General features: G+C 45.9%; 1 protein-coding gene across 1 annotated transcript in view; it reads left to right on the forward strand.

Moving 5' to 3' along the window:
• LOC111871195 overlaps positions 1 to 13669 on the forward strand; it is a 206130-nt gene that overhangs the window by 45619 nt on the left and 146842 nt on the right. The window contains exon 2 of the mRNA XM_033754152.1: positions 10488 to 10607. Within this exon, the coding sequence (XP_033610043.1) occupies positions 10488 to 10607 (120 nt within the window). The remainder of the gene's footprint in view (positions 1 to 10487; positions 10608 to 13669) is intronic.

Here is a 13669-nt window from a genome sequence, read left to right on the forward strand (position 1 = left end):
CGTAATGCTTGCGTCGGCACTTCTCTGAAACTCCTCTGGTATGTCTGCACGTTGGCGGCCGCAGCCCAGAAACGAGTGGACGGTGTTGCATTTGTTTGCTTCCATGTTCGATTTATTCGGAAGGGATTTCTAATGATCGGGATTGAGTTCAGATGGCAATCCAAGTTTGGAGTTCCCACTTCGTTATAAAAGTTCGTATATGCGATATTTCCTAATACGAATTTCCGTAAAGTGAGGTCTGGCTGTTCAAGTGAATAGGTTGAAGGAGTGGGGTGTCCCTGAAGTTTTCCCACGAAGTACATTTTTTGTTTCCTTCAATTATGGAATAAGAAGAAAATATTTCTGTAACAACTTTACTCTGTCGGTCGCTGTAATTGAGATGTAGTGTGTATTTTATGATGCTGTAACAGATTTGGTGGACTGCCTCTGTGGTCTAGTGGTCAGCGTTCCTGGCTACAGATCTAGAGGTCCCGGGTTAGATTCCCGGCGCTACCAGATTTTCTGAGAAGTAGTGGGTCTGGAACGGGGTCCACTGAGCCTCATGATGATAATTGAGGAGCTATTTCAAGGAAATAACGGCTCCGGTCTAGAAAACCGAATTAAACGACCGTGGGGATTCGTTGCGCAGACCACGCGACACACTCCGTCCGCTAAAGTTGGCATTAAACTTCGCCGACAAGCGACGGTCACTCGATCGGTATAGTTCGCTTGNTCTGTTCAAGTGAATAAGAATAGCTCAGTCACTGCGAAATAGGTTGAAGGAGCGGGGTGTCCCTTAATTTTTCCAACAAAGTACATTTTTTGTTTCCTTCAATTATGGAATAAGAATAAAATATTTCTGTAAGAAACTTTACTCTGTTGGTCGCTGTAATTGAGATGCAGTGTGTATTTTATGATGCTGCAACAGATTTGGTGGACTGCCTCTGTGGTCTAGTGGTCAGCGTTCCTGGCTACAGATCTAGAGGTCCCGGGTTAGATTCCCGGCGCTAACAGATTTTCTGAGAACTAGTGGGTCTGGAACGGGGTCCACTCAGCCTCGTGAGGATAACTGAGGAGCTATTGCAAGGAAATAGCGGCTCCGGTCTAGAAAACCGAAATTAACGGCCTTGGGGAACCGTTGCGCTGACCATGTGACACCCTCCGTCCGCTAAAGTTGGCACTAAACTTCGCCGACAAGCGGCGGTTACTCGATCGGTATAGTTCGCTTGCGGACCAAAATCACGGAGTTTGTTTGTAACAGATTTGTTCACAGTATTGCAGGCAACGGCTCGGTAAACACATTTCCGCGTGTCGGACCGTGCTATGCAACGCGGTGACGTCATCAGCAGTATACCGTGTTTTCCGTGGGGTATGTGCAGAGTGTTTATAAGAGAAGTGAATTCAGAAGCAAGTTAGTTCAGAGCAGTTGCGAGTCAGTTGCCGGTAGGACATAGCCACGGGAAGTTCATAGTTGAAAAACACTCATTGCGGTATCTCGCCCCAGTGGGATGGGAGAATGGTGAAGTGTTGCAGTTTCCAGTCGTAAGAACAACTACAGAGGGAAGTGAAGCAAAGATAAAGGAGGAGAAAATAAATAAACAGATAAATATAAAGGGAGAAGTATTTGCTGTTGTAAAATTTTTACGTTCACTCGACGGTTACTGAAAAATATTTTGTGATGTGACGCCGTATAGTCTGGACCAGAAAATAATAATGTTTGTAAGATCTGAGGTTTTCACGGCGGTGACTATGAAGAATGCCGTCTTCTGAGATATGGCGCCGTGTAGATATTGTGTAAACCGACTTTTCGGAGGAAGTTATCGCCTCCATCTTCAGGGTATGAAAGTCCGCGAGCGAGGAACCAGCGTGAGAAGGTGGCTGCAGACTGAGTCACAGAGTCACAACTCAGTTTCCTCAGTTTGCGCTGCTCCATTCAGTAACATTTGTCCAAAGCAGGCTGATAAACTATTCTCGAAAACTGCGGTTGCCCGTTTCCTTGGTGTGCTCTCGCTGTAAGAGTCTGTGTTGTGTGTGCCTTTGTTTGAAATCTCAAACTCTTGTTCGTTTCCAATTTAATTTTGTACGAAGAGATGTCTGAGATAGCGTGTGTAGAGACTCGAAACCCGACAAAAAGAAGCTCTGCCTGTCTTTGCACATACATCGTGTTGCATATAAATATACATGTTTATTTCTTCCAGATGGATCTGAAGAAAATGGCTTTCGTGACTTTGGCGATGTTTTGAGGTAACATGGATGAAAACGCTTGGCGAAGTGCCAGTAATTTAAAACGCACGTTTTATAATAACCATCAGGAGCGAATGTTGAAACGTCCTTTGTGTTCAGACAAAGAGCCAGCAAGGCACATATAAAATACTGTTCAGGTATTATGATGCGAAATTCGCGCGTTTTGCTTTAATGACAGTAGCGACACTACTGGATGACAGGGTTGGTAACTTCCTGAGTCATTTCCTTGTTTCTCAGAAGCAGAGTGTACGCAGGGCTCAATCTTGCACCTGCTACTTGTACCTGGCCCTGCCCACCTAGATCATGCTCTTACTCAGTTTCCAGTCAGGGAGGACAGTTACTTCGGTTTATCTCTGCTATGTATGGATATGCTGAAAGGCAGTTTTTTTCTTTCTAGGGCCACCACCTGCAGCAGGTGGCGGCTGGAAAGTAAGGGTGGAGTGACTGCAATGACGACATCAGGAATGAAAGCTAACAATACATCGATACAACAATCGTGGCTGTTCTAACCCCAGAATAAAGTTTCAGTATGTTGAGCACTGTTTCACAGAGTGGACTATCAAGAATCGCACACTTTCCATTGGATGCAGCAATATTACTTCTAGATTCTAAAGGATTCTGATGATGGTGTATAATACAGAATTGCTGGGGTTTTGGACTTTTTCCATCGTCCAGTATTCTACAAAATAGAAAATACTACATTTCAAAACTGGATCTGTTTCCATCCTCAGATGAGGGGGTAAAACACCTACTCAGTTTGGCCCCTTTGAAAGAGCTGATCTTGATCACTGGACAACCCCTGTCAGATTTACACAGATATTTAATCACCTGAGATCAGGCTAATTAGGCGGGAGGTAACAAGAAAATATACAATAAAAATTGTGACAGAGCACGCACATGCGTGGAACTAGGATAGAAAAAGATGTAGAAATTTATGCTACAAACCTAGCCAATAAAACCAGGTGCATCAAGTACCAATGCAAAGAAATGGGGGGGGGGGGGGNGCACCAATGCAAAGAAATGGGGGGGGGGGAGAATTGTGAAAACATAGTATCTACCACTAGCTCCATCTGTGGAGTAAAACCTGAATACTTGACTGAAACCTTATGGAAACCCCTGCAGAATGTGTCATAACATACAGAACTTCTCTGTGAGTTAGAAACCCCATTGCTGATGAAGGGGATGTAGATCCTCGGAAGAGCCAGAATAGCTCAGTCGGTGTAGCGATGGGTCGAGCGGCCAGAGGGTGTCGCGTGGTCAGCGCAACGGATCCCCACGGTCGTTAATCTCGGTTTTCTAGACCGGAGCCGCTATTTCCATGAAATAGCTCCTAGCAGTTAATAACTTCGGTGTTGAAAGATGTAACGAATTGTCCGTTTCGTGTGTTGGACAGCTTGTTTTCCAATCCCTTTGGACATCCATGTAGGTAATTTTAATGCCGTCTTTGTGGTGTCGTCCGTTGTCCGACAACGTCACATAGACCAGCAAACGTGATGCATCTTCAAGTACTACATGTATTGCACAAGATAAGCCCGACTGTACTTGAACAATGGCGTATGTACGGTGTTTACAAATTTGTTGAGACTGTGAGTTGTTATTGACCTCTTGAGAACGGCCCTGCTCCGCGGAGCCCGGTAATTTTCATTATGTTGGCAGTGCCTATTTAAAGGGGAGATGCTCAGTTCGAACCCCGGCCAGGTCACAGACCAAAGTCACGTAATTTTTTTTTGTGGTCTTGGTCCCTTCAGGAGAATGCCGTCCATAAGGATCGGATTTTCGTGGCCAATTAACAGACTCAGCCACGTAGGAAGAGACAGCGGGTTAAGAACCTTTCGATGAACGACAACTTCAAATTAGGCACAGCGATTTGAAAGAGAACTGCATTTAGACTGGTGAATGCAACAGTGAGGACAGAGCCACGGGGTTCCACAGAGCACAGTTCTGAACTCAGCGCCTGAAAGAGGCTCAGAGTTGGGATTTCGTGTAAGGAACAAACAGCTACTGTTACAGTATAAAGCAGAGCTTTCGCTTCGCAGCTAAACTCGTTTTTGCTCAGTGAAGGGGAGCGGTCGATGGTTTCTTTTCCTCCAGTGCGACATCGAAATTGACCTCACAGGAAAGTGCTAACAGATGTGTTCTCTTTTTTCTGCTCGGCGAATCATGCGATAAAGCGCACAATCTGCGAACATATAGTCGACCTGTGAATCAACCCACATTCCGTGCCGAGCGCATACAAACCTGTAGCATAGAAGCTGCTTGAGACGTACCGATACGGCTTATTCAGGCAGAACGTAACCAGGGTGAGGTCTGAGGCCACGAGAAAAGATGAAATTTTAATGACAAATTCAGCGGAAATAGTCCGTCTAGTTGCATTTAATCATATCTTCCGGAAGCATCTGGTAGATTTTTTAATCGAGATATTAAAAGGAACAGAGCGATTATGTTTCAGTATTTGTCTACATTAATCATTTTTGCCGGTCACGGTAGCCAAGTGGTCTAAGGCATGTACTGTCTTTGCTCGCTCGGAAGCCGGGATTATGGCTTCGAATCCCATTCAGGGCATGGATGTTTGGTGTGTGTGTGCGATTTTCTGTATTTGTGTTGTCCTATGCTTAGGTAGAGGCCTTGCGGCGAGCTGATCACCCGTCCAAGGAGTCCTGCCATCTATAAAATGATCAAGAAGCTGAGAAATAAGCCCTGTGCTCCAAAGTGGGAGCAAGAAGGGGAAAAATTAATCATCGAATAGTGAAAATTAAACAGAATTTTCATTTTAAAAATCTGGATTTTTACTCGCAGTTATGGAATGTTACTGGAGCCGAGATAGCATAGTCGGTATAGCGACTGGCTGCAGGCTGAACAAATGAGGGATCGGAATTCTAGTCCCGGTAGGGTCAAGAATTTTCTCTTCTTCAAGTCGTCCCGACCGGCTTTGGGTTTCACCCAGCCTCCTATCCAATGAGTACGGGCGACTCTTTCTCCCGGGCGCTAAAGCGGCCAGGGCTTGAAGGTGACCACTCGCCTCCGTTTAATGCCGAGGTCAAGAAATTGTAGATCTCTACTCCCCCATACGCCTTCATGGCGTAGTGCTTAATTCGTTAAGCACAGGGGAATCTTTACCTTTACTTTTTATGGTAAGATACTAATTAATTAATCATAAAGAAAAATATAAAATAACCAGGATTGCTCAGTCGGCATAGGTGCTGGCTACAGGCTGGACAGCTGTCTCCTTGCCAGGTCATTCTTTCAGGATTGCAGTCTAGCCAAAGTGGTCCCGGGTGGCGGCGCGTCTTACTGGTGCTTCTGATGTGTAGCTTGTTTAATTTCCGACCTCTGAGGCGAAGTCTATCTGCCACATTACACCGTACTGTGAACACGCGTTGTTTTTATACAAGTGCTTTTTCGACTTCGTGTTCCGTTTTGCCTGCGATGGATGGTAAAATCGAGTGACGTGTCTGCATCAAGTTTTGCGTGAATCTCGGTAAATCCGCTACCAAATCCCTTGAAATGTTTTCTGAGGCTTTTGGAGAACATTCTTTAAGCCGGACAGCGGGGTTTGGATGGCATTCACGTTTCAAGGCCGGTCGAATGTCAGTTGAAGATGACGAATGTTCAGGGCGACCAAATGCCAGCAGAATAACAGGAAATATAGGAAAAAACTGGAGATCGTTCACCGTGAATTTGTTCCTCCTAACAGTACGGTCAACTCTGACTTTCACTGTGACGTTTTGAGACGCACGAGAGAAAGTGTTGCGACAAAAAGAACAGAAACTTCGGCGCATCCACAACTTGGCTCCTTCATCGTAATAACGCGCCCGCCCACACGTCCCTGAAACCGCAGAGTTTGTGACTAACAACAACATGGTTATCGTTCCCCATCCTCCCTACTCGCCGGACTTAGCCCCCTCTGATTTCGCTCTGTTTCCCAAACTGAAAATGAGACTGAAGAGACGATGTTTTGAAACAGTGTCTGACATCCAAACAGAACCGCAAGCGGCACTCGACAGCATCAAGGAAAATGGCTTCCATGGTGCTTTCGGAGCGTGGAAAATACGGTATTGTCGCTGTATACGTTGCCAAGGAGATTATTTTGATGCAAATGGCAGACAGAATTCAGTAAGTTAAGCCAGCTTTTTTTATATACCTAGTCCTGGAACTTTCCGATAGCACCTCGTATGAAACTTCTTGTACAGCACAGAGAAATCTGTGAAATCCCTTGTCTTGGCCGTTGCACGAGCATTATCAGCACGGCAGATCACTCGGCCTATTGAGATAGCATATCTCGTGGGTGCTCTTGGTTCGAGATAAGAGACGGGAGGGAGATAACCACATAACCTCTCCACGTCGTTATGTCCGAGGTATCTCTGTTAATCCATCGGCAGTGTGTGCTAAGTAGTGGTTATTTTTTGCGCCGAAACGACTCCGCCCCCCTTTTTTTGTGTTGATAATTTGTGGTTGTGTTGCCTTAAATGCCGACCCTCACCAGGTAAGTTGGAACCTCGATGTGGCAGTGAAGCGATGGTTTGTGCTGTGTCTAGAACTTACGTTCCGCCTTCGCTTTTCTCGATCTTTCGTTATATATAATCATTAGGAAGTTAACTAGATTATTAATTGAAACATACGGCGGGAAACAAAAATAGCCATTCCGGCGACCTCGTTCAAAACGCAGGACTGACTGCTCTTCTATGAAGTTGCGTGCTTAAGGTAAGATGTGCCCTCAAAGATGTGTTAATCAAAGACCAACTGTACAGTTGCATATGGACGTGAATGTGCCATATCGGAGTGCTTTTGCATTGTCTCGAGAATACGAAAGTTAAAGGGATGTAAATGTGAAAACGAAATTAATGGGGTAGTTTGGCACGCAGTTTCGTGTTGGTGGAAATAGGCGTGAATAGTGATAGTTTTACTTTTTTTTTTTAAATACAGAATTCACTGAATCTCAATGCTGATATGGTATGTTCCTCCGAAACGTCGGGCTTTCCGACTACACAGCGTTACATCCCAACAGGGTACCGCATTTTTTAACGGAAATGGCCGTGAGAACCTCGAATTATATTAGTTGTTTGTTTCTGCACGTCAGTCCTCTCGCTTCTTCTTCGTGACTTGCACGCGCTCGGCGAATTAATGTTCTCTGTTGCCGGAGCGGCTGTTAAACATGCCGATGTTTGTCTATAACAAACTGCGTGTTTGTGATGCCGTTGTGTCAACCTCTTGCTGTATTATGCTTTAGAAATTGCAAGTCCGTATCAACATTCTGATCTCCTATTGGGCCGCCTCTGTGGTGTCGTGGTCAGAGTTCATGACTACAGATCCAGAGGCCCCGGGTTCAATGGAAAGTACCGTTTCCGGTCTAACGGCCGCGGTAATCCGTTGCGCTGACCACGCGACACTCTCTATCCGCCAAAGTTGGCACTAACTTCGCCGACAAGCTGCGGTCGCTCGGTCGGTATAATTCGCATGAGGAATAAAGCCACTTTGTTTGTTTGATTGCCTGAATCCCTTTGTTCCGGCTACAGCTCGTACACTGAGGCCGCGGAAGGTAGTCCCGCTAATCTACTCCCTCCATATCTCCCTCTAAATTTTGTGTAATTATTTACTATGATCATTTAACGGCGTTGTAAGTAGCCCAGACCGTATATAGGCGTCGATTGGTAGGGTGATTAGCGGATAATGAACTCGAAGGACTGTAGTGGCCTAATTTGAGATGTAGTTTCTGTGTTTTCCTGTAGGGATTGAGAAAGTTATAGAGATCTCAGGCAAGGCGATGCCCCAGCCAGTATTCGAGCCGGGCTCCCCTAGAACGCAGGCAAGAAGCCTTACTGCTATACTTAGCACGCTGGTTGCCTTGAGCTGTTACATGTCCGTGTATTACACGCGTCTAGCCATTCCTGTTCGTAGGAATGCTGGCAGTCTAACCACGTGATAACCTTCGTCAGCTGCAACACTCCTGGGGCTGGTTAACGCATGGGATTGAGCAGAGCTACAAGAGGGCACTGAGGGAAGGGAAGTCCCATCATCCATTTGGCTTGTTTCCGTGGCCGTAATGCAATGGTCCTTTGCGGGGATTTAATTTCTTGCTTTATGATTTGTAATATGTGGGTCGCGCACTCTGGACAGCCCGACAAGCAGTACAGGTATCGTGCTAACTTGTGGTGTGTTCCCAGTTTCTTTATTGTTTCTGTATGAGGTTAATATTGTGGCATCCTGTTGCCATTTTCGCCTAGATTTTTTATAGTCTCACTTCAAAAGTTTAAATTTTAAAGTGAATATCTTTTAATAAATATTGCAGAACGTTAGTGTTGCAGGCGAGACTCTAAGAAACTAATTGACCCTGTGTGAGCCACTTCATCATTTGTGTTATATTTTGTAACATGTGGGTCGCGCACTCAGGGGGTCCCGGTAACTATGACAGGTAGCATGCTAGCATGGTAAAATTTTCTGACTTTTACGGGCCAGCATATTATTCTGCAGGTAACAGAGTAATGCATTTATTAAACGTAACACAGGTTTCGGGTAATGAGGTATATCAGTTAGCTAAGTGACCAACTCACTGATTAACGATACTAATAAACTGACGAATTACCCAGCCGACTAACAAGTTCACTCAGACAGACTGACCAACTAATTAATCAGCCGTGCAACTTACGAAGAAGCAACCAAGTATCGAAATAAGTACCGGCCTACCTACATAATTGAGTTCCAGCTACCAGTCTAACTATCTGCCTACATATAGATGCGAACCTAAACTACTTAATATGCAGTACTGAATCTCACTAACGAGTGCGTAGCACTGCATTCGTTAGTCGCCATAACCCCCCATACTACCCCGTATGTATTCTCCATACTGAAATGGCCGTTAAATAATTTCCCTCCAAAATAAAATAAAAAAAGGCAAAGATGTCCCTGTAACAGGCCGTAGAGGCCCATATGGCTGTGAGACGTCGAGGCTCCCACATTTTCTCTAAACAATCGGCTCACAGATGACAGGTTGTCAGCCTTACGCTTTTACCGCCCTTTACCCCCCAGGAAGATTCATCGTACTCATTACTGTTAAGAGGCTGAGTCGACCCTAGTGCTATAGTGCGGCTGGAAGGATTAGGTCAATTGAAAAAGAAAGATCCAACTCATCGGGACTCGAATTCGCAACCTTGCCGCTTGTAGCATAGTGCCTGAACCAACTACGCCACCGCGTGCCCCCAGTATAATAATAATTAAATAAAAATCGAAGCTATCACGAAGAAGAGAGAGAAGTAAATTATGTGCATTTACAGTGATTGTGCCATTGTGTGGCGACAAAGAAGTGTATACACACCTACACACTGCCTGCAGTTAGCATTGTAATGTGATGGAAGGACCAGTATATAATATGAATACCAAGTACTGTTCCAAATATGTCAAAGTCCGAGAGGCTGGGTTGCCGTCATAGCCGGGCTGGACGCTGTGGGGAAGAGGAAACCTCTGACCCCTTGGTCGTCCAGCCCGTAGTCCGTCGCCATACCGACTGAGCTATCCCGGCTCTGTATGGATGTTAGTGAATTTTAAACGAAGTGAAAGGATTCGGCCTTGGCCTTATTTAAAGCGCTACCCCGGCATTTAGCTGTAGGTTCTTAGCCCATAGAACAGTCGGTATCAGGGATGACATTCGAACTGGGACTTCCCTCCACGAACAGAAGTGAGAAACATAACAGCATGGATGTACACGTGTACCAGCAGGAATGAGATGATTCATAATTCGGGCGGTATGTCCTGAATTATGGTCAGAGTTCCTGGCTACAGATCCAGAGGTTGATTCCCGGCGCTACCAGATTTTCTGAGAAGTAGTGCGTCTGGAACGGGGTCCACTCAGCCTCCTGAGGATAATTGAGGAGCTACTTGCATGGAAAAGTAGCGGTTCCGGTCTAGAAACCCGAAATTAACGGCCGTGGGGATCCGTTACGCTGACCACGCGTCAGCCTCTATCCGCTAAAGTTGGCATTAACTTCGCCGACAAGCGGCGGTCGCTCGGTCGGTATAGTTCGCTTGCGGACTACAGGCCACGGAGTTTTGTTTTTTGTTTGTTAGTAGTGTGTTAAGATGAAATGTGGAACTGGGCACATTCTGCGCTGTCCAGCTGGGTGTAACAGGGCTGCCAACAGAAAGTTATGTTAAGTTCTGCTGTCACGTCTTGCAGTTTCTGTAGTTCTAGCTGAGATATTAAAATTGAGGTGTCAGACTTGGGCACTGGCTCTGAGGTTTAATTGATTAAGAGCATGTTTGTCTGGTTGCAGCCACCCGGCCCAGCGAGGACCCGCGGGAGGGTCTGTTGCCCCTAGCAGCCGGGACTTGCAGGATGTCCCTCAGTCACGTGGCAACTCCCCGCGACCTCCGCCCTCGCCTTTTCACGACAGGTAAGTGACATCAACTGTAAGGACTAGTCTTTCATATGTTCTATTGCAGCCTTTCTCGCTAAAACCGTTTCTCTTCCTGCACCGTTTCCTTTCAGCGAAGCCTAGACTGCTGCTCCCGCTAGTTCCTCTCGCGGTTTTTTTATATCCTGAAGATGGAGGCGAAACGTCGGTTTACACAATATCTACACGGCGCCACATCCCAGAAGACGACATTCTTCATTGACGTACTGAAGTTATTAGGCTTAGGAGACGGACCATTGGTGGCTTCTTGTGAGCACGGTAATGAAACTTCGCAAAACTCGAAGAATTTCTTGTCCATCTGAGCGGCTAACAACATTTCATGGCGTTCTTTAGTTAGTTATTTTAATTTTTTTACTTCATCATAGCCAGATCCATAAATCAAAATGTATAGCTTGTATTTTAAGGAAAATAGTGTTGTACGCATTAGGGGCCTAAACACGAAATCGACCTTGACGTTACTGGTCGGACGGATTTCGTTATTGTTCGGTATTCAGCAGCAGACAGTGGTTTGGCAAGCTTCTGAGGTAACAGTTCAGTTCGAAGTATCCGTGTGCCCCTGTTTAGTTAACACAGGTGGACGCACTGCACCTTGAGGCCATCGGAGTGAAAGTATTACCTCATTACGAGGCTAGGAATTCCCGCCGGGCTCATGGAATTTGCAGTAAGGGCAAGTCAAACAGGTTGCAGTTTGCTGTTTAATTATATGTCAGCAGAGGAGATATTGCTTGCTTACTTATGGAGCTGAGCCCTTCTTTAGGAGAAGCCAAATCTGCAGTTATTCAAGAATTTCCCAGAATTTACCGTGTTCACAAGAGCCCTCCACTGGTCCCTATCCTGCGCCAGATCAATCCAATCCATACCATCCCTACCTATATCTCTAAGATATATTTTAATATTGTCCACCCACCTACGCCTTGGCCTTCCCAGTGGTCTTTTCCTTCTGGCTTTCCCATTAATATCCTATATGCATTCCTTTCTCCCATTCGTGCTACATGCCCTGTCCACCTCATCCTCCTTGACTTGATCATTCTAATTATACTTGGAGAAGAGTACAGAGCAGAGCAGATATACACGTACTTTCATAAAAAGTGCTTTACTCGTGACGTAGAATGTTCTGGCGGTATTACACCGGCGTTCGTTGAAGTGTTCCTTCACAGTCCCTGCTTGTAGCCTCAGTTCTCTTGGTCATCAGATGTTACTGCGTGTTTGGTTAACACTTCCAGCCAGATTGTCCCCTCTTTCAACCGCTTCGAATTATAATTTCTCTTTCACTGCCACAGCCTCATACTCAGTGGATATCGGGGGACCTGTTCCAAGGAGGTAAATATGTCTGCAGCGTCCTGGCTGTACGCCACGCCACGTGTACGCATGCGTGACACTGTGCTTAAGGATATGGAAAGAATCTAATGACTCACAGTTGAAGTCTCAGAGGTATGCGTCATGGCCATTTTAATGTAATACAGGCCTCTCCCAGTGAGAAACTGTGGTACGGCATTGTAGCCCGGAAGAACTCCCCGCTCAAGAAACCTTTTTTTTTATTTCTATTTGGAGACTAATTAAGTTGGCTTTCGACGTTAAAACGATTGGGGTGTGGGTGGCCTACCCTTGGTCAGATCGTCACTAGCTCCTGATATTACAAAGGGGCCTCCCTCGCTGCTCAACTCCACATCTTCCGAGGGCACCGGAAGTGGTCATTGCTGATCCGGAGGCGGATTCTTCTTCTTTTGGGTACAGCTGTCATCTTCAGAACAGTTCTCCCTCTCTCGACGTTTGTTTTGTTCGGGTTGCAGTGTGGCTTCCTTGTTCGNTGGGCACCGGAAGTGGTTATTGCTGATCCGGAGGCGGATTCTTCTTTTGGGTACAGCTGTCATCTTCAGAACAGTTTTCCTTCTCGACGTTTGTTTTGTTCGGGTTGCAGTGTGGCTTCCTTGTTCGGTTGTAGACCGTCTCTTATTTCCTTGTATGTTGATGCATAGAGGCACAGCATACCAGTAAACAGCGCCTGACCATCCATCCATATGTTTGCAGAGGATGTTCCTCTCTGTTTGGGCCCTGTCCGTCAGCTGTTTCCACATGGAGCCATTTCTATTAACTTTGAGCGAAGTATGAAACAACCTTCCCGTATTTGGACTAGAGAAGTTGAAATTCGAACTAAATCTGTTTCCTGCTTTGCGTCTGGATGGTCCACTATTAATATTTAATACATTTCATCGAAGAAGTAGGAATAGCGCAGTCGTTATAGCGGCAGGCTATGGGCTGGGCGACCGAGGGGTTGGAGTTTGAGTCACGGTAGGGTTAAGAATTTTCTCTTCTCCACGTCGTCCAGACAGGCTCTGGGGCCTGCCCTATCCAGTGGGCACCGGGGGATTTTCCCCTGGGGGGATAAAGCGGCCAGGGCGTGAAGCTGACCACTCATCTCTAGCTAGTGCCGAGTTCAAGAAAATGTACATCCATACACCTTCATGGCATAGTGCTTAATTAGTTAAGCACGGGGACAGCTTTACCTTTTTACCCTACCTTTCATCGACAGAAGAGCACAGCCCGCCACCGTGTTTCGTAGCGAGAGCCGTCTTTCGCAACACGCACACCATCTTGAGGTGTCTTCTATACGATTTGAATGAGTGGCACTTCTGAGTGGCTCTAAGCTATTCACACTAACTCTCACTGCTGTAATCTACTGATCTACACCCTCTGCATAGGCAGAGAGAACACCGCCTCCAACAGGTCCTCTCTTGTTGGCCTACTTTCCTTGTGTTTCCTATATCTCGTTCCCAAGCAACGGCTTAGTAAACAGGCTCCCTCTGCAACGAATGTACACTCAACAATATAAGAATTGTTGGTCTCTTCTTCTGTGCAGTCCGTAAATTATAAAGGAAAGTATACTTTTAATTGTTTCCGACGGCACCCGAAACCAAGATTGACTCTGCTGGCGAGACCAGTAGAAATTTACCCGATTGACCGAATGAACTATAGTTATTCCTAGAACTTCTTAATATTATTGGAGACGCAGGGTTGGAACCCGTGACATCTTGAATCCTAGG

This window comes from Cryptotermes secundus, unplaced genomic scaffold, assembly GCF_002891405.2.
Source record: "Cryptotermes secundus unplaced genomic scaffold, Csec_1.0 scaffold573, whole genome shotgun sequence".
NCBI lineage: Eukaryota > Metazoa > Arthropoda > Insecta > Blattodea > Kalotermitidae > Cryptotermes > Cryptotermes secundus.